Source organism: Ciconia boyciana, chromosome 21 (genome assembly GCF_034638445.1).
Source record: "Ciconia boyciana chromosome 21, ASM3463844v1, whole genome shotgun sequence".
In the NCBI taxonomy this organism is placed as follows: Eukaryota; Metazoa; Chordata; class Aves; order Ciconiiformes; family Ciconiidae; genus Ciconia; species Ciconia boyciana.
The window spans coordinates 5,933,058-5,956,038 of record NC_132954.1 but is presented as its reverse complement, the minus strand read 5'-3'; the positions used below and the strand labels follow the sequence as shown (position 1 = coordinate 5,956,038).

The following is a 22,981-nucleotide window of genomic DNA, read 5'->3' as shown; positions in this document are numbered from 1 at the left end:
GACACCAGTACGGCTGTATTTGGCCGGGCAGGATCCACCTGCCCTCACGATCGCGATGGAGCTGTACAACACTCGCCCCCCGTCCCCCGTCCCCCCCGCGGGACAGGCACAGCCCCCGACACAGCGGGGAAACAATATTAACAGCAAAGGCGGGGGGCGCGGGGGCCGAGGGGACCCCTTGACCCCCCTCAGCCGAAGGGACCCTTGACGTTTTTGGGCTGGAAGAGGGGCTGCTCCAGGGGCACAGCACCCAGGCACTCCGCCGGGCTGCAGTGCCCCGTCTTGCCCGGCTGCCCCGTGGCACCCGGGGGGCCGGGGATGCCGGGGATGCCCTGCTGTCCCACGGGGCCCGGGGGGCCCATCTTCCCGTAGCCTGGTGGCCCTTGGGGACCTGGAAGAGATGGAGAGAGAGAGAGGGAAGTGGCAGGGTGCAGGGCTGGCAGCGAGCCCCAGCATGGGGCTGGTGGCCATGCAGAGGGAGGGGGCTCACCTGGGGGTCCCGGGGGGCCGCTGTCCCCCATCACCCCCACACCTTTCTCCCCTTTCTCTCCTTTGGCGCCCGGCTCACCTGGAGGAGAGGTGGATGGAGAGGGGTGAGACCGTGGCACAAGCACGGCACTCGGGGACACCGGGAATGCCCCGGGGAGCAGCACCTACCCCGCATGCCTGGCACACCCTGCCGCCCCTCTCTGCCGATCTGCCCCGGCATCCCTGGGGAGCCGGGGGGTCCCGGTCGGCCGGGGAGCCCGTCCTTCCCTGGGGGACCGGGTCTCCCTGGGGATGCCACCATCTCCACCGGGAAGTGCATCCGGGAGGTGTAGTATGCCATCCGCTCTGCGGGGAGAGGCGGCCACGCTCAGCGCTGGCGGGGACAAGGCGATGCCGGGGTGCAACCGGCCCTCGCCCCTGCCGCCCCGTTACCGTCAAACATCTTGCTCAGCTCCTGCTGGATGAACCTCTTGATCTCGTCGTAATTCACCACGTCTCCCTGGGGGGACACGGATGGGGCCATCGCCATCGAGCCCTGCGGGGGGACAGGGTCCCGCGCCCCGGCCGCCCCTCCTTACCATCATCCCCGGGGGTCCCGGCAGCCCGGGGCTGCCCGCAGGTCCCGGCGAGCCGGGGGGGCCCCTCTCTCCTGCGGGCCCCCGTGGCCCCACGAGGCCCATGGAGCCACTCTTCCCCGGCCCCCCGGGCATGCCAGCTCTGCCCTTCTCCCCGGGGTAGCCTCTCTCGCCGGGGGATCCAGCTTCGCCCTGCAGAGACGTGGAGAGGCAGGGCTCAGCCCCAGCACCCCCGGACCCACACGGGGCTGCGGGGCACCAGAATGGCCATGGCGGCATGGCCGGGCTCTCCTCTCACCTTCTGGCCAGCCGGTCCGGCGATGCCAGGTTTTCCTGGGGGGCCCTGGGGAGACACAGAGGAGCGGGGTGGCAGGGATGTCCCCTGCGCAGGCACCCTGGGGACACCATGACCAGGCCAGAGGATGCCGCAGTCCAGCTGGGGAGGAGAGCTGCAGAGCTCCCGCTCGTACCTCTTTACCGATGGGTCCATCTGGTCCCTGCTCCCCCTGCAAAATCAAAGCGGGGCAGCGTGAGAGGGTGACTGGTGCGGTACCGGTCTCAAGGTGCCCATCGCTCCGGGGTGCAGGGGTTCACACTCCCCCCCCCGCCCCACGCACCCCACTGTACTCACCGGTGGTCCCGGGTGGCCTGGGGGTCCCGGCTCTCCTGGCATCCCTGGCAGACCTCGCTCCCCCACAGAGCCCCGCTCACCCTTCAGCCCCTGTGGGGAGGCAGGAGGGAGCCCAGAGCGTCAGAGTCAGCGCAGGATGGGAACGGCGACCCCCAAACCCACCCTCCGAGGCACCCACCCGGCCCCCGCATCCTGCAGCTGGGGCTGTGACGGGGCAGGGTCCGGCCCCAAGCGGTACTCACCACTCCAGCGAGGCCAGCGGGACCCGGTTGCCCCGGGGTGCCAGGGGGGCCCTGGGGGGCAGAGAGAGGGGTGTCAGCTGTGGGGGGGCCATGGCGATGCCCCTGCTCCCTGCACTGGTGGGAAGCCGTGCCGTGCTCCCCGCCACGGGCACCGTCCCAGTGCACCGAGGGGGACAGGTCCCACTTACGATGAGCCCTGGGGGTCCCTGCCGGCCTTGGGGTCCCATGGGTCCGGGGTCACCCTGAGGAAGGCAGCGTGATGAGGGGCGGCACGGGACCCATCCAGCTCTGGGCTCCCGTGCCCACCCACCCCCTTGCTCACCTCTGCTCCCGGCCGGCCCGTGCTCCCCGGGGGGCCGGGTTTGCCGCAGTCACCCTAAAAGCAGGAAGGGACACCGTGGGCAGCGCAGTGCGTGGAGACCCTGGCCCAGGACTAAGGTCCCCAGGACTGTCACCACCGTGTCCCCCAGCGCCATCATCACTCACCTTCGGTCCCGGGAGACCTGGGTGCCCCGTCTTCCCCTTGAAGCCCTGGAGGAAGAAAAGAGCTGGGTGGGGGTCCTGGCTCCCACGAGCAGACCGAGGCAGGCAACCCGGACCCCGGTCTCTGGCGGGGACCCCGACTTGCAGCGACCCCGACCACCCCCTTGGGCTCAGCGTCCCTGGGAGCACACGGTGGGACAGTCCTAGCTCAGGGGACACCCGGTCCTGGCTGTAGGGACATGCCAGGCACCGAGCACCGGGGAGGGGTGACAAGGAAGGCTGTCACTCACCGGAGGACCCATCATCCCTGGTGGCCCAGGGGGGCCGGGGTCACCCTGGGGAGAAAATGATAGAGGTTAGGGGTGTCCTGGGGGGGGGTTGCAGGGTGGCTACCCCCCCGGGAGCCCCGGAGCCTCACCCGCAGCCCTGGCTTGCCATCCTTGCCATCCAGTCCTTCCAAGCCAGCAGGGCCCTGCGGGGAGAAGGAGGGGGTGTCAGAGGGTGGTTTGCACCGAGGGGCTCTGGGGGGTCCCCGAGGGACCTGCTCTGGGCACCCCGGGCCATGGGAACAGGTCCCCGGGGAGCGGGTCCAGCCAGCAGCGCTCCCCAGGAGCACCGTGATACCGGCGGTCCCGTCCCCTCCGCCCCCAGGGATGGCATGGGGGGGGTCTTACCTGGATGCCCGGAGGTCCGGGAGGTCCGGGGGGCCCTGGCATCCCCGTGGGCCCACGCATGCCCTCGCTGCCCTGCAAGAGCCACAGAAGCTCACGGAAGCAGCCTGGGCTGGGCACCCCTCGGTGCCAAACCCGGCCACCAGCCCGAGGGATGAGCGGTGCCACCACATAGCCACGTCCCGGTGGCACTCACCCACGGCACTCACCTTCTCAGCTGTGGGCCCCGGTGGCCCGGCCGGACCGACCTTCCCCGGGAAGCCAGGGGGCCCCTAAAGAGAAGAGGGGTGTTGAAGTGGGGGGGGGGCATCGTGGCAGGAGAGCCCAGCCCCGCACAGCCCGCCGTCTCCAAACTCATTTTATTTTAACGGGTTTGCTCTGGGGCTGCTCTCCCTGTCCTGCAGGACGTGCCTGTGTCTGTCTGGGAGAAACCCCTCTTCCCACCCCTGGCTGGGTCCCCAGCCCCATGAGGACATGGGGACACACAGCCAGGGCTGACCATCATCTCCTGGGGACACCCCACTGTGCCGGAGCATCGCTCCCCGCAGCCCCGGTGGGACGTACTCACCGGTGGCCCCGGGAAGCCGGGCTGGCCCTGGAAACCCTGCGGAGAGACGAGAGCTGAGCTGGACCCCAACGGCCGCATCCTGCCTGACGGGGATCCCCGTCCCCGCGGACCCCTCGGGGATGCTCACCTGGTCCCCCTTCTCGCCAGCGCTGCCCGGGAGCCCGCGCTCGCCCCTCGGCCCCTGTGGAGAGAGGGGGTGAGGTGGGTGGGGAGCACCTTGCTGCACCCGCAGACCCCGCAGCCACCCTCCCCCCCCCAGCCCCCCAGGAGCCGATCAGGGTGAGCACCTACCGCTGGTCCCGTGGGACCGGGGAGGCCGTCCAAACCTGGGGGTCCCTGGGAAAGGGAGGAACGGGGTCAGGTGGATGTGGCTGGAAGGACCTCAGCCCTGGTGCCCGTGGTGAGGGGGGCACCTGGCAGAGCCCCCAGCCCCTCTGCCCCTGGCAGCATGGCCCCAAGGAACTCACCAGTTCCCCCTTCTCCCCGGGGGGACCCACGTAGCCTCGCTCGCCTTTGATGCCCTGGGGAAGGAAGGAGATGACGGCCCCGTGCAGGACAGGGGACAAGCTGGGACATGGGGCATGGACGGGAGGTGGGGGGGACAGATGGGGCACGGGGATGGATGCGGAAAGATGGGGCACAGACGGGGCATGCACGGGGCACAGACGGATGGGGCACGGATGGAGTGAACAGACGGGCAATGGATAGGGCACTGGGAACGTGTGGGACAGGGATGAGCCTTGCAGGGACATGGCACTTGGTGTCTGCTGGGGTCCCCTGACTGCCTGCCCCGGCAGCACGGGGGGGTCCCAGCGAGCACCAGGGAGGGACGTGGGGATGCACGAGGTGGCCGGGGGCTGGCAGACACTGCCTGGCTCCCCACAATACTCACGGGAAGGCCGGGGGGACCCGTCGCTCCGGGGTAGCCGGGCTGCCCTGGAGGGCCCTGTGCAGGAGGACGACGATGCTGAGCCACCTGCAATGCCCCAGCCAGGTGCCCAAAGCCCACGGGGCACTAGTGTGTCCCCCGTCCCCTCGACCCACACCACTCACCGGCTCCCCTTTGGCTCCGGCAAGCCCAGCGGGGCCGCGTTCCCCCTGGAGACCCTTCGGAGGGAGAAGAGAGGAGCTGCAGGGGGTCTCCTGCGGCTCCTGCCCGGGGCTGTGCCCACCTGGCAGCACAGCCACGCACAGCACGGGGGCCGAGGACCCGGGCACGGCCCATGGGGTCTGTTATCTCCGCCAGCCCGTGCCGGCCCCAGCCTGCCCGGCACCTCCGGGCACCGGGGAGGACCCGCTTGGCAGCCAGCTGGGCTCCCTCCACCCACGGCACCAGCCGGGTGCACCAGGCTCAACGCCCAAGCACAGCTAGGTACACCCACAGCCAGACACAGGTCACTGCTGCCCGTGTCCCCCATGCCGTGGCCCGCGGGTAGGACCCACGGGCAGCCCTGGTGCCACGGGGCCGTGGAAAGCTCAGCCCTGGGGGGGGCTGCGCAGGGTGCCCAGCTCCCAGCACCCCGGCCGCTGCCCAGGACACGCTTCAGGCCACGGCTCCAGCCTGGTGCCACCCGCTGCCTCCCCATCCTCCCAGGCTGTGCCAGGCACAGGTGACTCGGGTGACAGCCGGGAGCCCCTGGGCTCCATGTCACGGGACTGCTGGGGCGGGTTAGTGGGGTGACGTGGTGCTGAAGCGGTGGACGCTGGACAGGACACGCTGGCACACCACAGAGCGACGACCCACACAGACCCATAGAGACCCACACAGACCGTGGTGTTACGGTGACATTAGCGGACGAGGGGACAAGAGCAGCACACGGCTGGCGTGGGTGAGGGAGGGCAGGATCCTCCGAGAGCCGCCGGTGCAGCCCCACCGCCGCCTCGTGCTGGGAGGGAGCACGGGTGGGAGCAGGAGGATGAAGATGAAGATGAGGATGAAGATGAAGGTGGAGATGAAGATCAAGATGGAGATGGTGGCGGAGGCTGGCTGACCCCCAGAGGAACCGGGGACCAGGGGAGGAGGAGGATGAGCCCAGGCAGCACCGGCTGCACGGGGGGATCCTCCCAGCGCCCACGAGGGGAGTCTGCAGGGGCAGCCGGGGAAGCGGCGGCAGCCGGGTGCCATCCGGTGCACCCAGCACGCCCCACGGCAGCCGCGACGAGCCGCGGGCACCAAGTCGGGGCAGCAGGTCCCCGGCACACCGAGCGCAGCCGGGCAGCCGAGCCAGGCCAGCCCGGGGGCTGCGGCCATCCCAGGCACACCCGGGTCCCGCCGTGGTGAAGGGCCCTGGCATGGGGTGCCGGGGGCAGCCGCAGCGGGGCCGGCAAGTGCCAGCGCCAGTCCCTGAGCTTAGGAAGAGCGTTCCCAAGCCTGCAGACCCCGGGTCCGCCAAGACCCCCCGGATGGGGATGGAGGAGGTGGAAATGGGAGGATGGAGATGGGGTGGAAGGGGACGGGGGGCAGCTGGGCTGCGGCTGCTCCCGGGGGGACAGGGACGGGGGACACAGCCAAACCAAGCGGCAGCGACAGAGGGCACAGAGCAGAGCCGTGCTGGGTCCTTACGGGCAGTCCGGGTGTGCCAGGCGTTCCAGGAAAGCCTGGGGGGCCCTGAGGGGAGAAACAGGGAGGTCACAGCCTGGAAACGGCACACGGGAGCCTGGGCTGAGCCCTCGGGGCACCGCAGAGTGGCTGGGCACGGGCCGGCTCGGCCTCGGCCTCCCACCAAGCCGGGCTCCTGCTCCGTCTCTGGGCTGGCAGTGCCTTCGCCTCCATCTCCGGACTCGCTGGGGGACAGCCGTGCCGTGCCGTGCCGCACCTCCGCCTCGCCATGGCCCCAGCCCTCTGCCCATCACCATGGCCTCGGGGCAGGACACCGGGCCCCCTTGGCAACTTGCAGTGGGGGGCTCCAAGCCCCCCAGGACCATAACACGATGACCGCGCAGCCTGGCAGCCCCCCCGCCCCGGGCAGGAGTACTTACGATGGGCCCGGGTGGCCCCGGGGGTCCCCGCAGTCCTGGTGAGCCCTGGGGAGAGACGGGTGTGTTAGGCGTAACCCGGCCCCGCTCCAGCTCCGAGGGGCACTGAGGGACCAGTCACGGTCCCGGTGGCCACTGGTAAGGGCTGGGATGGCAGGGGGGGCCGGAGGAGCGGGACAGCACCACGGCCGGGGAGGGCACCCACCTGCTCGCCTCTCTCGCCGGGGATGCCTGGGGCACCCGGCAGCCCAGGGTCACCCGCGCAGTCCAGGTCAGGGCTGTCACCCTGCGGGGAGCGGGGACGCGTCAGGAACCGGGGCCAGCTCTTGCCCGCTGCCCACGGCCAAGCCCTGCCAAGCCCCACCAAGTGCCCCCCGAAGCAACCTCCGCTCCCCAAAGCGTGAGCTGCTCCCGCAGCGGAGGTACGGTGCTGGGTCCTGCCCCAGCGGGGACCTTCCCCGCAGCACCCTGGGGACTGAGGGGCCAGACCGGGGTACCAGCTCAGCCCCAGGGGCAGGGAGAGGGTGCCGGGTGGCACGGTTCACTCACCCGAGCCTCCTCCGCTCTCGGAAACTGGGCAAAGCACTGGAAGAAAACCCAGGAGTCACCTGGGGATCCCCTGCAGGGATGCACCGGAGGAGCTGCGGGGCACAGCGGGGCTCGGAGCCCCGCATCCCGCACCCCTCAGGCGCTCAGCACCCGCTGCTCCAGCCTGCGCTAGCCCCTGCACAGGACAAGCCCATCGCCCTCCCCAGGGACCCCATCCAGGCAGGTGGGAGCTGTGCGTGGGAGCCTGCCTGCACACCGGGCGGGACCAGCGTGCCCAGAGCGTGCCCACAGCGTGCCCAGAGCGTGCCCGAGCGTGCCCAGCCTTGCAAGCGCCCGCTGCTTTGCACGACTGCCGCGCGAGGCAATGCCCGGGGGCTTGGGAGCATCTCTGCACTTCACCCCAAGACCCACCAGGACCAGGGGTCTTCTGGGCACTGGGATTCCCACCCAGAGGAGAGCAAATACTCACGCGGGCACAGCCCTCGCTGCCGGGGGCTCCCGGCATGCCCCCGTCCTCCTTCTCCCCCTTGATGCCGCTGGGTGCTTCGAAGGCTGCCTGCAGCTGGACGCAGTCCCCGCAGAGGGTCTAGGAGGAGGCGGGGAGTCAGGGGCACCCCGAGGGACTCGGGGTCCCCCGGGCACAACCCACGGTGGGAAGGTGGCCCATCCCCGTGCTCTCACCTTCAGCACCTTGATGTTCCTCTCGGCCATGACGGCCAGCGGCCCCTGGAAGAGGTGCAGGAGGGAAGGGGACGGTCCCCGCGCCGGGGGGAGCAGGATGGGTGGCAAGGGGAGCTGCCACGGGCACAGCCGTTACCTACCAGGTCTCCGGCCGGTCCAGGCAGTCCCGGTAAACCGTTGTGTCCTGGCATCCCCTAAAGCCGAGGAAAGAGCTTGAATATCGAAACCCCGCGCTAAAAGCTAGGCAGGATCAGTCCCCGCTCACCCATTGCCGCTCCCGTCTCCCATCGCTCACCTGGCGGCCTGGGGCACCGGGGGGGCCGGGGGGGCCGGGAGCCCCGGGGGGACCCTGCGAGACCCCAAAACACAAACGGAGAGAGGCAGGGGGTGAGGTAGCGGTGGGTGGGGGGCCGGCGGGCTGAGCACAGCGGGGGCAGCACCCACCTGCGGGCCCGGCTGCGGCTGCCAGGACATCCCGGTCCACAGTCCTGGGGCTCCCTGGGGCCGAGAGAAGGGGAAGAGCGTTCAGCGGGGGCGAAGCGGAGCCGGGGGGTGCCTATGGGTGCCCGTGGTGCTTACCGGCATCCCGGCGTAGCTGGGGTCCTGGCGGGAGCCGGGCAGACAGGCGCAGTCCCCGGGGTCTCCCTGCAGAGAGAGGAGGCGAGGGTAGGGAGGGCGGTGGGGTGGCAGGGGGTACGGCTCGACCCCGACCCCGACTCACCTTCTCGCCCTGGGCACCCTTCTCCCCCTGCGAGGAGCAAAGCCGGAGATGTGCGTTAGCAGGTGGCCGCCGGCACCCGCTTGCCCCCCACCCACGGCCGGGCGAGCGCTGGGGCACAGGGGGCTCAGCACCGCGCTCGCAGGCACGGCCCCTCCACCGCCCTCCGTACGTACCGGCTGCCCGCTGGACCCGGGCACCCCGGGGAGCCCCCGCTGCCCTTCAGGGCCCTGTGAGGAAGAGGAGGGTGAGGAAGCTCAGCTCCAGGCTCGGACCACGGCACGGCGGTTTTTAGCCAGAGCTGAGGGGCCGGGGGAGGACGGCGATGCCCTTCCTGGAGGGCAGGACTTACCGGTGGCCCTGTGACACTGGTTCCTGGTGGCCCAGGGGGTCCCACAGCACCTTTGGGCCCCGGAGGTCCCTGCAGAGGAAGGACAGCAGGAGTGGGGTGGCAGGGTGGGGAGGGAGGGCTGGGGGATGCTCCCTTACCTTGGCACCTTTCTCTGCTGCCATCCCCGGGGGTCCCTGGGGTCCGGGGGGGCCCTGGGGGCAGGAGAGGGCATTAGCTCCCCCCAGCAGCCCCAGCCAGCCCCCCTGCCCACCCAGCGAGCCGCGGTGACAGCGCCGTCCCCAGGGTGGTCTGGCCAGGGATCCCGCTGCCACTGCCTGCACCGGGGGGCTGATGCTGCAGGGGTGCAATCCCCCCGCTTGCAGGAATCGGGGGGCTGGCGGCTGCCCCATCTCCCAGGGCTGGGCAGCCCGAAACGCTACTTACGGGTGTCCCGGGTGGTCCGGTGCTCCCGGGCTCTCCCTGGGAAAAACAGAGTGCGTGAGAGCCGGCAGAGCTGCCCGGCACGGCACGGCACGGCACGGCACAGGCATCCCGCACACCCACCTGCGGTCCGGGCTGGCCGATCCCCCGCGGTCCCGGCTCGCCCTAGGGAGACAGAGGGACAGTGAGTGGCCCGAAGCCGCCCCCCGCAGCCAGCCCCCCACGGCCCCACTCACCTGCAGCCCCTTCAGCCCGGCAGGACCCTGAACCCCCGGCAGTCCCGGCTTCCCCTAAAACACAGCAGGGTCAGGCCCGAGGGCACGATGCCCCTGGGCACCCACGGCACCGCGGGGAGGGGGCACTCACAGGTCTGCCCGGCTGGCCGATGCCCGGGGGGCCCTGGTCGCCTTTGGCCCCGGGTTTTCCCGGGATGCCGGCCACATCCGAGAAGTCCCCACGCGGAGCGGGACTGGGCTCGCAGGCGTCTCCCTGCAGAGGAGGTCGGGATGGGTGAGGGATGGAGGCGGCGGGTGACGCGGGGGTGACGGGATGCGGGTCCCCGTCCAAGCGCGGGGGTCTCACCTTCTCGCCTTTGGGGCCAGCCGGACCGCTGATTCCGGGCTCACCCGACAGCCCCGGGAGACCGGCCATGCCCGGGGTGCCTGGGTCCCCGGGGCTGCCTGCGTCCCCCTGGCAAAGAAAGGGGACAAGGCTGGCATGGGACAGGGGGGCACACAGCACTCCCCCAGACCCACAGCCCGGGGGTCTCGCAGCCCCCTCTGCCACCCCCAGCCTCGCCGGAGCCCCCTCCCCAGCCCCTCACCTTCTGTCCCTTCTGGCCAGCGTCACCAGGTCTGCCCTGGGGAAACAGAGGAACGGGTCAGGCCATCGCATCCCCCAAAACGGGCACCCGCAAACGCGGGGGGCACTCACCGCCTTGCCCGGGGGGCCGCCCTGGCCCCTCTCCCCCGGCGGTCCAGGCACGGCCAACACCGTCGCTGCCCCTTCAAGGGCCTGTGGCGTGGGAGAGCACTGCCCGCACGGCTCGCCCTGCGGAGGGGACATCCCGGTCGGAGCGTGGCTTCGGGGGCCAGAGCACTGAAGGGGCCGGGGCCCGCAGCCCCTGCTGCTCTCCCCATCTCAGGGCTGTCCCATGCAATGAGTTGCACGGGTCTCAGCTGGGGAGGCTTCAGGGAGCAGGGTCCCGGGCAGTCCCCGTCGCAGAGCTCACCTTCTCTCCTTTGAGCCCCCGCACTCCTGGATCGCCTTTGTCTCCCGGGAGCCCCTGCACCAAGGAGCCACGGCAGAGGTGAGAGTACAGCCCCCAGCACCCAGCTCCTGCACCCCTGGCCTTCCAGCACCCACCCTGAGGCCCTGCACCCCCACTCACTGGTCTGCCCGTGGGTCCCTCCTGGCCGCCATCCCCCTACAAGACATCAGGGTCAGGATCAGGCCCTGAAGGACACCGAGGCTGCCCCGACCCCGTGGGGCAATGCAGCCGTTAACTGCTCCTTTGGGGGGTGCAGAAAGGGGGGTGGGCGTTGGGGTCACTCACCTTCTCGCCCTTGATGCCAGCCAGCCCAGGGAGCCCCGCTTCGCCCTGCCGAGCACCCCATGGGGTCACACACCCAGCACCCACGCAGCCCCGGGGCAGCCGGGGTGCTGCTCCAGCACGGGAGAGGAGGGCTCAGCCCCACGTACTCACCGGCATCCCCGGCTGCAGCGGTGCCGGCTCACCCTCAAGCCCCTCGGCGGGACCCCGCAGTAGCGCGGCGAGGACGCGGGCATCGCAGGACAGGCAGGAGTCCCCCTGCGAGGGCAGGGAGCGGGCACGGCTCAGGGGGGCCGTGGGGGCTGCCCACCGAGCGGGCGGGTAGGATGGAGGAACGGACACTCACCTTCTCCCCTTTTATCCCGTGGATGCCGGGATCTCCCTGGGGAAGAAACAGAGGAGCTGGGCCAGGCGCTGCCAGCGCGGGCTGGACGGTTGCTCCGTGTCCCCCTGCTCCGGCTGGGGATGAACCAGCCCACACCTCAGCCCCACGTCACCTACCCTGTCCCCTTTGGGTCCCATGGGGCCGGGTCTGTCCTGGGGAGGGGGAAACAAAGAGGGAGCGTTAGGGATGCTGAGACAAGACCCTGCTCTGCCCCCCCCCCCCACCCCGCACATCTGCCCGCAAGCCCCCAGGTCCAGACTCACCGAGACCCCATCCTTGCCGGGTGCTCCGGGCACTCCCCTGGGTCCCGGCTTGCCGGGCAGCCCGGTGGCACCGAGCATCCCCTCGGAGACAGTGGGACAGACCTCGCAGGGCTCGCCCTGCCCGCGGGGACAGTGAGATGCGGCCCTGAGCTGGGGGATCCTCGGGGTGGCCCCCAAGGTCCCCCAGGCAGCCCCGAGCCCAGGGGACGGGCACCGTGGTGGACGCGTGCCGGCAGGGGCTGCCGTGCCCGTGGCCATGGCTCAACGAGGCATGGCACAGCCCCCTGCCAGGCCACCCTGCCACTGTGCCTACCTTGTCTCCTTTCGGCCCCAGGACGCCGGGGGGTCCCTGCAGGAGGAAGGCAGGGGACAAAGCTGCTTCAGGGAGCCCTGAGACCAAGGTTTGCCCTGGCAATGCCACCCAGCACCCCCCAACTCCTGCCACCAGCCATAGCACGGGACGGTCCCAGCCCCAAACGAGGCCGACGGCTCTCCCAAACCCCTCTCCACGCCTGGGCTTGGATCCCACTGCTGCTCTGGCCAAGCAGCCCCCGTCCCTAGCCAAGAAACCCGTCCCTGACCCCGGGCTTTGGCTCCGGGCTCACAGTACTCACGGGCGTCCCAGGCGATCCTCCGGGTCCAGGAGCTCCCGAGCTGCCCTGGAGCCAGAGATGGGAGAGCCTGAGCCCAGCAAGGGAGAAAGCCACGGCCCTTGGCACCCCCAGCACCCTTCTCCCCCCAGGGGGGCTTCCTGCCCCACCAAGAGGAGCCCTGGGCCACCCAGCTGGGGCTTGCCCAGCCAGCGGCACCACGAGCCAGTGCTGGCTCAGCTGCAGCAGATCCGGCTCCAGCCGGGGATCCCCGGCACGACCCACCGCCTGCCGCGCCGAGCTGCCCTCGGGCAGGACAGGGGGTGGTCGGGACCCCTTTCCCCCCCACTCACCTTTTCCCCCTTCGGACCCGGGGGGCCACCAGGGTCGCCCTGAAAGGGAGAGAGGATGGCGTGAGCCCTGCCTGAGCACCCCGGCCAGCCAGCCCCACCATGGAGCACCGGGGGGGGCACCTCGCCCCCTCCTGTGGTGATGCCCACCCGCAGCCACCGCGTGCCGAGCCAGGGACCCTGCCCGGGTGCCACCCCACGGCACGGGGGTCCTTACCGGCTTCCCTGGAAAGCCGATCCCCGGAGAGCCTGGCTTCCCCGGGGGCCCCGGCTCGCCGGCCAGCCCTTCGGGTCCCACGAGGCCAGGGTCACCCTGGAAGGCAAAGGGGGGTGTCAGTGCCAGCGCTGCTGCCAGGTGCCCCCACCCTCTGAGCCCCCACCTACCTTCTGGCCTTTGGGGCCCACCACGCAAATCTCTCCGGGCCGGCCCTGCCGGGAGGGGAGCGGGGTGTGAAGGCTCCGCACGTGCAGCACCGTGCACGGCACGGGGCGGGCTGGTCCAGCGGCTGGACCCCGCTGTCCAGGGGGTGCCCCAGGGGATGCCCAGCTACCACCCGGCACTACTCACATCACGCCCCGGGCGCCCCGGCTTGCCCTGCAGTCCCCCGTCGCCCTTCTCACCCTTCTGACCCTGCGGGACAGATGGACGTCACCCGTGCCATCTCCCGTGCTGCCCAGGTTGGCACCGTCAGGTCCCGGCACCTCTGCCAGCATCCTGGGACCCGTGGGGGGGTTGTCCCTGCTGCGATGCCAGGACCTGTGGGCAAGCTGGACTTACCTTCTGCCCGTCAGCGCCGGCTGCCCCCGGGAGCCCCTGCATGGGAACAGCAGGGCAAAGTGGGTGCCCACGGGTGGGCTCATGCAGGGCTTCCCCCCTCCCACTCGCACCACCGCTCCTTTCATCCCACCACCACCCGCTGAGCCGTCTCCTCGGGGACGGACCCCCACGCCCCAGCCCGGGGTACGCACAAGATGTGGGGGGGGAGCACCGCCGTGTCCCCACGCTGTGGCCCCATCCGCCGAGCATCACTTACCACCTCTCCGCGCTGCCCCTTCTCGCCCCGCGGCCCCTCGGCACACTGGGGAGGAGGAGGAGGGAGTGGGGTGAGGGGGGGCGGCAGAGCCGGGGTGGGGGGTATGTGGAGGGTGGGGGGTACATGGAGTTGGGGGGGTGTCTCACCTGCACGGGGCCACCGGGGTGGGTGCGCACGCAGTCAGCACCCTGCGGGAGGAGGGGAGGCGGCTCAGGGGCTCTGCCTGAACCGGCCGTGGCCGAGGATGGGGGCCCATGGGGGGCTGGAGCGCTCCCCAGGGCAGCGGGACCCCCGTGTGCCAGGGACCCCCGCAGGGAGCACCCCCAGGGCGGGGGGGTCCCTGTCCGGGACACAGCTGGGGACACTCACACGGTCGCCTTTCTCCCCCTTGCTGCCAGCAGTGCCAGGCAGCCCACGCTCGCCCTTCCCGCCCTGCAAGAGAGGGAAGGTGCAGGTGACAAGACGGGGAACGGGTGTCCCCACGTCTACACGTGTCCCCACGGTTCCCCGGCAGGGATGCTCCGGGCACAGCCAAGGGCCTGCGTGGCCACATCCCTGCCGGAGCTGGGCTCTGCGCGTCCTGGGGGGTGACAAACCTACCTTTGGACCCAGGGGACCGAGCGTGACCTAGGGAGAGAGGAGAGAGATGTCCCGCAGTGCCCGGAGCCCGCAGGGGCACACTGCCTCCAAACGGCAGCGGGAGAGAGCCCCATCCCCGCTGCGGTCCCCGTCCCATCACCCCGTCCCCAAGTGCCATCCCAGGAGCCCCGTGGGGCACACGGGGTCCCAAACATCCGCTGCCTCCCCTCCCCCCCCCGTCAGCCCAACGCCTCCAGAATGGGGCCACATCTGGAAGGGATCAGAGACCTTCCCCACAGCCAGATGTTGCCAGGCCCCGGGCCAGGAGGAGCCGTGGGTCACAGCGCGCTGGCAGCGCTGGCAGAGGGGTAGGTGACACCCCCCGGGCCAGCACCCCGGTGGCTTTTGCTGGCCCCAGCTCACAGCCCAGCCCTGGCATACGGGTCAGGGTCCCCATCTCCTCCTGCCAGCACAGCCCGGTGCTGCCCGGCAGCACACTCACGTTTGCCGAAGCCGTCTGCGGCGAGCAGGGCAGGCACTGGAAGAAACGGGGACGGAGGCTTGCACCGGCTCCACGCACCGCCCACGGCACCCACAACCCCGCGGCCACTGCCCTGCTCCCCTGGGCCCCCCAAACCCGCCGGGACTCACCCAGCAGCATCTCTCCCCACCGGCCCCGGGGTGCCCGTGGGCACAGGGAGATGGCCAGGGCAGAGAAAGAAAAAGCCAGGAGACCGTTTCCCCCGCCCTGGGGAGGCGAGGAGTGGCTGGCCTGGCACCCGGCTCTCCCCGCGGCTTTGTGGCTTGACCGCAGCTCCGCCGGGCCAAACCAGCCACTCCAGCGTGCTCCCGCGGGACCGGGGCTGGGCAGGATGGGGCTGCTCACCCCCATGCTGGTGCTGGCAGGGCTGAGTGCAGCCCCCCCGGGCTCCCGTCCCCCAGCCAGGGCCAGCCCCACACCTCACCCCCTCGCTGGGTGTCCCCAGGCTGCCCGGGGGACCCTGTCACCCTGTGGGGAAGCCACACGGAGCAGAGGGTGAAAAGAAAAGCTGGGCAGGCTCTTAGCCCCCACGGCCCCACGGCCCCCAGCCCATGCTGTGGAACCTGGTTTGCACCCTGGGGATCCCCAGCAGGATCCCACGGCGGGGATGCAGCTCTGGGGGGACGGAGCCATGCAAGGATGGGGCATGGAGCATGCTGGAGACGCTTCCCAGCTCCGGCAGCGCTCCGGAGATGCTCAGAGGGAACAAAGAGGCCCTTGGCTACGGCTGGGATGGCTCCAGCAGCGGCGGAGAGTAAGTGGGGCCTCAATTCCTGCTCGGGGGAGCAGAGCAGCCGCTTCTGCAGGCGTTCCTGCAGCTCTGACAGCAGCAGAAAGTTCCCGAACGGAGCAAGGACAGACCCAGCCTGGGGCGCGGATGGGCCCCGGCACAGCACCGGCACCGGGGGGAGGAAGGGAAGCGGAGCCAGGCGTGCCGGGATGGGTGCAGCCGGGCTAGGACACCCTCTCCCACCTCCCCTCACCTTCTCCCCGTGATCTCCCTTCAGGCCAGTCCTCCCCGAGGTCCTCGCCGGCTCCTGTGGAGAGAGCAGAGCACCCATGGGTGCTACCTGCCCGTGCACCCCTGGGTGATACCTCCCCATGCACCCTGGATTATGCTGCCTGTGCACCCCCAGATGCTACCTCCCCATGCACCCCGGGGTTGTCCTGCCTGGGGCACCCATGGGTGCGACCTGCCTCAGGCTGAGCCCTGAGCCGGCGGCTCAGCCAGCGCAGACCGGCAGCGGGGCTGCAGGAGCCCTCCCCTGCTTTGCTCCCTGGAGTTTGGCTGCCGTCAGCTCCCTCCCTCCCCTCGCACCGAGCCCAGCGCGGTGGAAAATGTGAGACAGGGCTTTTCCAGGCACCGAATCAACGCGGCTGTCGCCTCGGCAGCACCAGGCACCCGGCACGGCAGCCGAGCGCTGGCCCACCCCATGGGGCTGGGAGCATCCCGCGCCGGGATGGGGACCTGTGCCGGGCTGCCGGAGGGCTGCGGCAACTCACCGCGCCCAGCGGCTCCTCCAGGCAGAAGCAGCGGGTGTACACCCGGCCCTCGGGCTGCGGCGACATCTCGATGAGGTTGCTGCTCTGCATCAGCTCTGCTTGCCGACGGGTCTTGGGCACTTCCACAAGGCACTGCCAGGAGAGGGGGGGGGGGTCATGGGGGGGCTGCCGGGGTGAGAGCCGGGAGCCCCAGCCCTGCCCGAGCACCCAGTGCGATTTGGGAGAGGGATGCATCCTGCACCGTGCCCTGCGCTGGCCACGGGGACAGGCATCAAATGATGTCCCAGGGCTGGTGGAGAGCTGCCCTGCGTCCCCAGCCACCACGAGCAGGAGGTGACCCACAGGGGAGCTCTGGCTAAGAGACCTGCCCTCACCGTGCCTCAGTTTCCCCTCTGGGGAAAACCCTGACCATGCAGGGCAATGCCAGGGCCCGGGGGGGGACGGGACTCGGGGGGACTCACCCCGCTGGCCGAGATCTCACAGCACCCCTCCTGCCTGGCCAGCTCGGCATCACAGTAGATCTGGGCTTGCTGGATGTCAAACTGCAGCGGGAAAGGGGCGGCAGGTCAGGGGCAGGCAGGGACGGACCCTGCACCGCAGGCAGAGCGTGCCCGCATCCCCACAGGGGCTCACCCGGACCGGGGTGCCGCGCACGGCATCCAGCCCCAGGAAGGCGTTGCCCTCCGGGGCCAGCGCCCGCCGGGGTCCCAGCGGCTTGGAGGAGATGGAGGTGCAGTCGAGGTGGACGGAGATGGCACGGCTCTGCACGGCCACCGCCACCTTGTGCCACCGCCCGTCAAAGAGGGACGCCACAGCCTTCCCCGCGAAGACGGCGCTGACGAACGTGGCTCCCGGTGCCCTGGCCTGAAACTCCAGGCTCTTCTCGGGGCCGTGCACGGCCAGGGAGAGCTGGGCAGAGAGGGGATAACGCAGCGCTCGGGGACGGCTTCCGGCTGTCCCCCTTGCTGCCGGCACGTCCCGCCACCCCAGGGCTATACCTGGGGGTAGCCCTGCCGATCGGTGACCTGGAAGAGGTACCAGTGCTCCCCGGTGCTGTTCTTCTTCAGCAGCAAGGTGAGGACGAGGGTGAAAGCAGGAGGCAGCCCGTGGGGAAACACCTGCCTGCAGGGACAGGCGTCAGGGACGGCCAGACCCTGCACCGAGCTCTGATGCCGGCATTTGCACCGAGGCCGGCAGCAGCACCGGCCCCAACACCCCCACCCACATGGCACCTGCTGGCAGCATCACCCCAACAGCCCCCGTGGGTCCCGCCGGGGTCTGTCCCCATCGGTGGCACCGTGGATGCCGCCGGGGTGGATCCAGTCCCGGCCCCACACGGCAGCGCCTGGACCCGGAGCTGTTTGTGTCTCAGCCGGACGCGCAGGCTGTGGCTGCCGGCGATGCCAGCGCTTATGCAACAGAAGCTGAACACGAGGCAGACAGCAGAGACGGTTCCTCCCGTCCTGGCACGGCATGGGGAGCTCGGACCGTCCCCCCAGAGTGCAAGCCCACATCCCTCGCACCGGCTGGACACGCATGCGGTGGAGGGGACCAAGCCCAGCCTGCTCCAGGCACCCCCAACCGCTGTCCCCATCCCTGCCCCACAGCACAGCCACCATCTCCACCACGCACCCCCAAACACGGCCCTCCTGGGGCGGCCGCAGCACCCAGGGCCATGCACTTATCACCATGGTATTGAATTTTGTCCTCAGGCAGCCGGGAAACATGTCCCTGACCCCACAGGCTCGGTGGGACGGATGCTCCCACGCAGGCGGCGGGTAGCGGGCAGCCGCGGTGCCCACCTCCTGCCGGCAGCCTGGTCCCCCCTCGCAGGGCAGGGAGCAGGGCACCCATTCCCCGGTGGGACCGTGCCCAGCTCGCCCGCAGCCCGCTCAACCGCTGGAAATATGTGCTTCGGGCTCCACTCAGCTCCCGGCCTCGGCTCCACCACGCCAGCAATTTCCCAAACCACCGCTCTGGAGCGGGATCAAGGCATGGCAAGCAAGCCAGACCCGGCAGTCCCCTCCACTCTCTGCGGGGCATGGGGCTGTCCTTGTGGGGCACCGAGGAACAGGGCCAAGCAGAGGGGCACCCATGGGTGCCCACCCAGAGCTCTCAACCCAGCTGCCGGGGCCACCCCCGTGCTGAGCGCTCCCCAGGGCTGGCTCTGGGCTGCCGCAGGCACCCGGCCAAGAGCAACACCAGGCTGGAGCATCTCCCATCTCAAAGCCATCTAAGGACTTGGCTGCCCAGGTCAGGAGCCAAGGCTGCGTCTCCTTCGCCCTTGGAAGAGCCCTATGCCCAGCACAGCCGTGTGCCAGCCCCGGGGCGATGTGGGGACAGTCGGGCTGGAGGCGGCAGGCGTGCAAACCGCAGCAGCTTCCTCCAGGAACAGCTCTGGAGAAGGCGGACCTGCTCCCACCTTGCCACGCTGCAGAACCCTTGCCAGCAGCCAGCACCCCTGCCAGCCCTGGCCCCTCGGGCGCAGCCGGGCAGGACGGGCCGGAGGCGGTGGGGCTGAGGGCTGCTCTCCATCTGCCTCCCCCAGCAAACCCCTGTGGTCCCAGCAAACCCAGCAGCGCCTGCTCCGAGCTGTGCAGTGTTTCGAGCTTGTCTAGACCCTGGCGAGCGCCTGCCAAGCTGAAGAGAGCAGACACAGAGCAGTCACAGAGCCGTGGTTGCGTAAGGGCTGGCCAAGACCCAGCCGAGCTGCTGCCGCCCGTGATTTACTTTCTAGGAGGAAGGTGGCTTGGGCAGCCCCGCGGCTGCACCACCAGCACCTCTGCGTCCCCCCAGGTGCTGCAGAGCTGCCCGGCCTCTCCAGCATGAGTTAAAGACAAAGCCTAACGAGCTTCGCCCGGGCCCCATCCTTAAAACACGTGGGGATGGTGTGCCCACCGGCACCCTGGCCACCAAGGGCCACCCCGCGAACCGCCCGCACTCACTGTGTGGGCTGGACCAGCGGCACGGCGCCCAGCCGCAGCACCACCGGCCCCCTTGGGTTGCGGACTTTCTTGATGGAGGAGATCTTCAGCAGGTCGAACCTTTTAATCAGGTTAAAACCTGCAGGACAGAGTGGAGCGGGTGACACCTGGCCCTGGCACGGGTGCCGAGGGCTGACGCTCTCCAGGCAGGGCGCAGAGCCCATCCCCGGGGAGTCGGGGCTGCGCAGGGCCCCCGTCTGCAGGGCGAGAAGGGCTTTCCTTACCCGTTACGTTCTTATACTTGTCCCCGACCAGATCCTCGTCCCAGAGCTGCGGGCACGGCTCCCCTGCAAGACAAGCCAGCACATCACCACGGTGTCCCCGGGGGGGCTGTACAAGCAGGGTTGGACCGCGCGGAGCCCCCCAAGCCCCAGCAGGTCTCGGGGTGCTGCCGGGAGCTCGCCCTGGCCCCCCAGCATGCCAAGGCCGCTGGCAGCCGCAGAGCAGCACGGATCCAGCAAATACGGCTCCTACGGCAGCACCGGCTCCTTGCAAACAGCCCACCAGCAGCGAAGCAGCAGGCTTGGAAGGGACGGAGGGTGAGCTCAGAGCTGGCCCCGGCCGCCTCCCTCGGCAAGTTCACCAGGTGAAATGATTTTCCCAGTTGCCGCATGTTTTGCCTCAAAACAGCCCTGTGGCTAGAATTGTCATCAAGAGGCTTGGATGGGTGTCACGGACACCCAAGGCGGGGAGATGGCACCCAGAGCTGCCCACTGGCCTTCCTGTCCCATCGTGGTGATATCTTCAGACCTGGTGGCCCCAAGGGACAGGCGCGAGGGCTGGGCCAGGGGACGGCAAGAGGCTGAGCCGCAGGAAATGCCGTGTCAGTCGCGATCACGGGGATGCCGGTGCTGTTTGCAACTGCGCTGATATATTATTGCTTTAGCAGCATCAATCCACCTCCACTGGATGCTACCAGATGTTGAGAGGCACGAGACAGAAAGAAACTAGGGGGTACTGAAGGAGGAATTTGTTTTGTCTCCAAGCACGCACCAGCCCTGGAGCAGGGATGGCCCTTGACGATTCACCCGCCTCTTCCCCAGCCCTCGGCAGTTCCTGGGGGGCGGCTCTGGCCCCCACAGCCCCATTGCCCACCTCCGCCTCCACCCGAGAGCCGGACACCACCACGGTGCTTCTCCCGCAGGCTCGCACAGAGCCAGAAGCGGCGCAGGGAGGTGCCCCTCGCCCTCGGGACCCCTGGCATGGCGGCAGCAGCGGGGACTGCGGTTCTGGAGCCGGCCCCGCAGGCACGTGTCGTGGCCAGGGGCAGAGCTCCCTCCTGCCAGCAGTGAGATCATCCGCAGCGGGTCAGGGGGCGGAAAGTGAGGCATAAATCACCCCGGGCGCAATCCGCTTTGAAGCCTCTCCCGGCCCCAGCGCTGTCCCTAAGGGAAATCCTCATCTCCCCAACCCTCGTTTCCCTAACGAAGGGCCCGGAGCCAGGCGGCCATGCTGCATGGGACAGTGGGTGCCGGTGCCGGCCGTGGAGTCCCTCGCCATGGGCAAAGCCGGGCAGCCCCCGGGCCCCACAAGGACGAGCCACCGCTCCACCCCCGCAAAGACTGATGCAACCGTGGCTTCGCTGCCAGCAGCTCCTCCCCACCATCCGCCTCGAGCTCACCGTGAGCTGCAGCCAGCCCCACACCAGGACCCAAGCACAGCGGCCCCACAACCAGGGAGGCCTTGGCGGGGACCCCCATGGGCTCAGTCATCGTCCCCCTGTCCCCAGCTGCATGGGGACATCCCCGAGCCCTCCACCGTTGGTGTACACCATGGCCAAACCTCTTCCCACCTCGCAGCCGGAGGCCAAAACCCCCCTCAGGATCTCTGTGCATCCTCGCCGCTGCCCCGCGTGGTCCTGGCTCACCTATAGAGCAGCTCCCGCCCGGACCCGGCTCCCGCACGTGCTGCCGGACAGCGCTGCCTTCGCTGCCAGCTGGCAACAAGCACCCCACGGCCAGAGCACGGCCAGCGTGAGCGTGGCCTGGGCCGTGGGGCGTTCCCGGCACTCGGCCGCTGCGGGGGCGATGGCGGGGTGTCCCCAGGCTGGCTCCCCGCGGCGGGGCTCACTCGGCTCTCCCTGGCCCCCTGCCTGCACGGATGCTGAGCAAAGCCCCAAAGCCGGGGCAGCCAGTGCTCAGCAGGGAGCCAATGCCTGCAGCCGCCGCTCCGGCTGCCAGCGTGTCCCTGCGTGTGGTCCTGGCACGTGGGGACCCAGCACGGCTCACTGTGTCCCCTGGCCACCTCTGCCCCGCGATCCCTGGATCTGACCAGCCGTCCTCTCCCTCCTCTCCCCAGGGACAGGCAAGGAGGCGGCCGCTCCTGCGCGGACCCTCAGCCCTCGCTCCCAGTGCCCCTTACCTTCTGCCGGCGGCAGCTCCTTCCCCTCGCAGGCACTGATGAGCCACACGAGCGCGAGGGCCCAGAGACCCCTCATGGTGCCTGCGGCAGCGGCTCGGGGCCAACGTGGCTGCCTGCAAGGGAGAGAGATCGGGCAGCAGTGGGACAGGCACACGATGGGTGAGCTTGCCCGGGCTGGGACACTGCCAGTAAAGCCACCAGCACAGAGCTGATGCTGACCTGTTCGGCCACGGCTTGGGCAGGTTTTGGGGGTCAGTGTGGCCCCCATCCACTGCTGGATCCTCAATCTGCTCCGCACCCAGCCCAAGCACACGGCACAAGCCCCAGCATCCCGGCATTCACGAGTTCTGTCCAACCCCAGCACCCAGTTTTACTCGAAACATCCAGAAACGTGGAGGCTGGGGTGCCTCAGAGCAGAACCGGGTGCCGCCTGCGCAGGACCCCCCGGGAAGGTCTCGCTCCCTCCTGTTTTATCTCCCAGTCCCATGTGGATCCCCGGGTGGCCCAGGTCCTGCATGTCACCCCGACCTGGCCTCCCTCCTGCCTGCTTCCTGCCACGAGGCAAGGCAGGGCTGCAGGCAGCGGGAGCCGGGCGTCGTGACAGCCCAGACCGGACACGCTCGGCTCCGCTCGCCGCTGCAAGAGCGGGACACGCATCCCTGCGCCTTCGTCCCCACGCACAGCGATCGGGGACCCCTGTGACCAGCGGCCCTGCCTTTGCCCTGCCCGCACTCATCTCTCCTGCAGCCCCCAGCTCTTCCCTGCCTGCACCCCAGCTCCCCTGCCCCGCACCTCCCGCACGACCCCTGCACCTCCCGGCTCCCCTTTGCCGCCTCCTGGCCCCGCACCCCCTGCCCCCATGCACCCACGCTGCTCCCCCCTGCACCCACCCACGCACCCCCCCCCGCTCCCCATGCCCCCCCGGGCTGCCCCCCGCCCGCACCCCGCCTTTCCTACCCCCGCAGCCTCCGCACCGGCGGGTCCCCGCGGCTCCGGGACGCCCGCCCCGGGGCGGTGATTAATTACGATTAATTCCGGGGAATCCCCCGCTCCGCTCCGCTCCGCGCCCGCCCGACGGCGGGGCCGGGCTCTGCCCCGCTCCCCGCGCCCGGGGCTCACCTGCGCGGTGCTCGGCGGGGCCCGGGGCTGCCCGGGGCTGGCGGGGAGGGAGCGGGCGGTGCCGCGGGTCCGGCCGGTCCGGGGCGGTGGGAGCGCCGCGGGACACCGGGAGCTCCGCCGCGCCGCCCCCGCCGCCTTCCCCGCCTCCCTCCGGGGGGGCCCGAGCCGTCCCCCGGCGGCTGCCCGCCCTCCGCCTCCCCAGCCCGGGGGGCCCGAGCCGCCGCCGCCGCCCTCCTCCTCCTCTTCCTCCTCCTCCTCCTCCTCCCCCCCGGGTGCCTCCTCCGGCACCGCCCTCCCCACCCCGCCTTCCCCCTCCCCCGGAGGCTGGGCCCCCGCCCGGAGGAGGGGACCCCCTGCGAGGGGGC

General features: G+C 70.4%; 1 protein-coding gene across 8 annotated transcripts; it reads right to left on the bottom strand.

Annotated features, from left to right (window-relative positions):
* On the bottom strand, window positions 1-22,851 carry COL16A1 (collagen type XVI alpha 1 chain). Of its 8 annotated transcripts, none has more exons than XM_072884867.1 (71): window positions 22,617-22,851; window positions 21,498-21,610; window positions 19,361-19,423; window positions 19,098-19,215; window positions 17,151-17,274; window positions 16,786-17,061; window positions 16,614-16,694; window positions 16,153-16,284; window positions 15,633-15,686; window positions 14,611-14,646; window positions 14,130-14,156; window positions 13,899-13,961; window positions 13,676-13,717; window positions 13,530-13,574; window positions 13,274-13,309; window positions 13,064-13,126; window positions 12,880-12,924; window positions 12,713-12,808; window positions 12,499-12,537; window positions 12,170-12,214; window positions 11,869-11,904; window positions 11,556-11,672; window positions 11,409-11,444; window positions 11,254-11,289; window positions 11,061-11,165; window positions 10,911-10,955; window positions 10,746-10,781; window positions 10,587-10,640; window positions 10,289-10,405; window positions 10,179-10,214; window positions 9,938-10,045; window positions 9,722-9,844; window positions 9,592-9,645; window positions 9,479-9,520; window positions 9,359-9,394; window positions 9,073-9,126; window positions 8,936-9,004; window positions 8,760-8,813; window positions 8,587-8,613; window positions 8,445-8,510; window positions 8,310-8,363; window positions 8,161-8,214; window positions 8,006-8,059; window positions 7,866-7,910; window positions 7,654-7,770; window positions 7,185-7,220; window positions 6,841-6,921; window positions 6,639-6,683; window positions 6,223-6,267; window positions 4,713-4,766; window positions 4,552-4,605; window positions 4,127-4,180; window positions 3,951-3,995; window positions 3,787-3,840; window positions 3,660-3,695; window positions 3,301-3,363; window positions 3,095-3,166; window positions 2,839-2,892; window positions 2,711-2,755; window positions 2,424-2,468; window positions 2,260-2,313; window positions 2,126-2,179; window positions 1,938-1,988; window positions 1,696-1,785; window positions 1,535-1,570; window positions 1,363-1,407; window positions 1,068-1,256; window positions 922-988; window positions 658-834; window positions 491-568; window positions 1-391 (listed from the first exon to the last, which is right to left on the bottom strand). In XM_072884867.1, the coding sequence occupies exons 2-71, from the start codon at window positions 21,571-21,573 to the stop codon at window positions 189-191; spliced, it is 4,863 nt and encodes a 1,620-aa protein (XP_072740968.1). In that variant the 5' UTR covers window positions 21,574-21,610; window positions 22,617-22,851; the 3' UTR covers window positions 1-188. The 8 variants fall into 8 exon arrangements, with proteins under 8 accessions (XP_072740968.1, XP_072740969.1, XP_072740962.1 ...); XM_072884868.1 differs by lacking the exon at window positions 22,617-22,851 and adding an exon at window positions 22,455-22,608; XM_072884861.1 differs by lacking the exon at window positions 22,617-22,851 and adding an exon at window positions 21,717-21,885.
* Between the last annotated feature and the right edge of the window lie 130 nt (window positions 22,852-22,981).

What these genes read in the sequence shown, in the direction of transcription:
- COL16A1 (XM_072884861.1), bottom strand. Translation starts at nt 21,835, where the DNA reads ATGCCGGGATGCTGGGGCTTGTGCCGTGTGCTTGGGCTGGGTGCGGAG. An exon ending in TGGGGCCGAAAGGAGACAAG is followed by an intron (nt 11,673 to 11,868) that starts GTAGGCACAGTG and finishes CCCCGCGGGCAG; the next exon opens with GGCGAGCCCTGCGAGGTCTG. An exon ending in ATGGACCCATCGGTAAAGAG is followed by an intron (nt 1,408 to 1,534) that starts GTACGAGCGGGA and finishes GTGTCTCCCCAG; the next exon opens with GGCCCCCCAGGAAAACCTGG.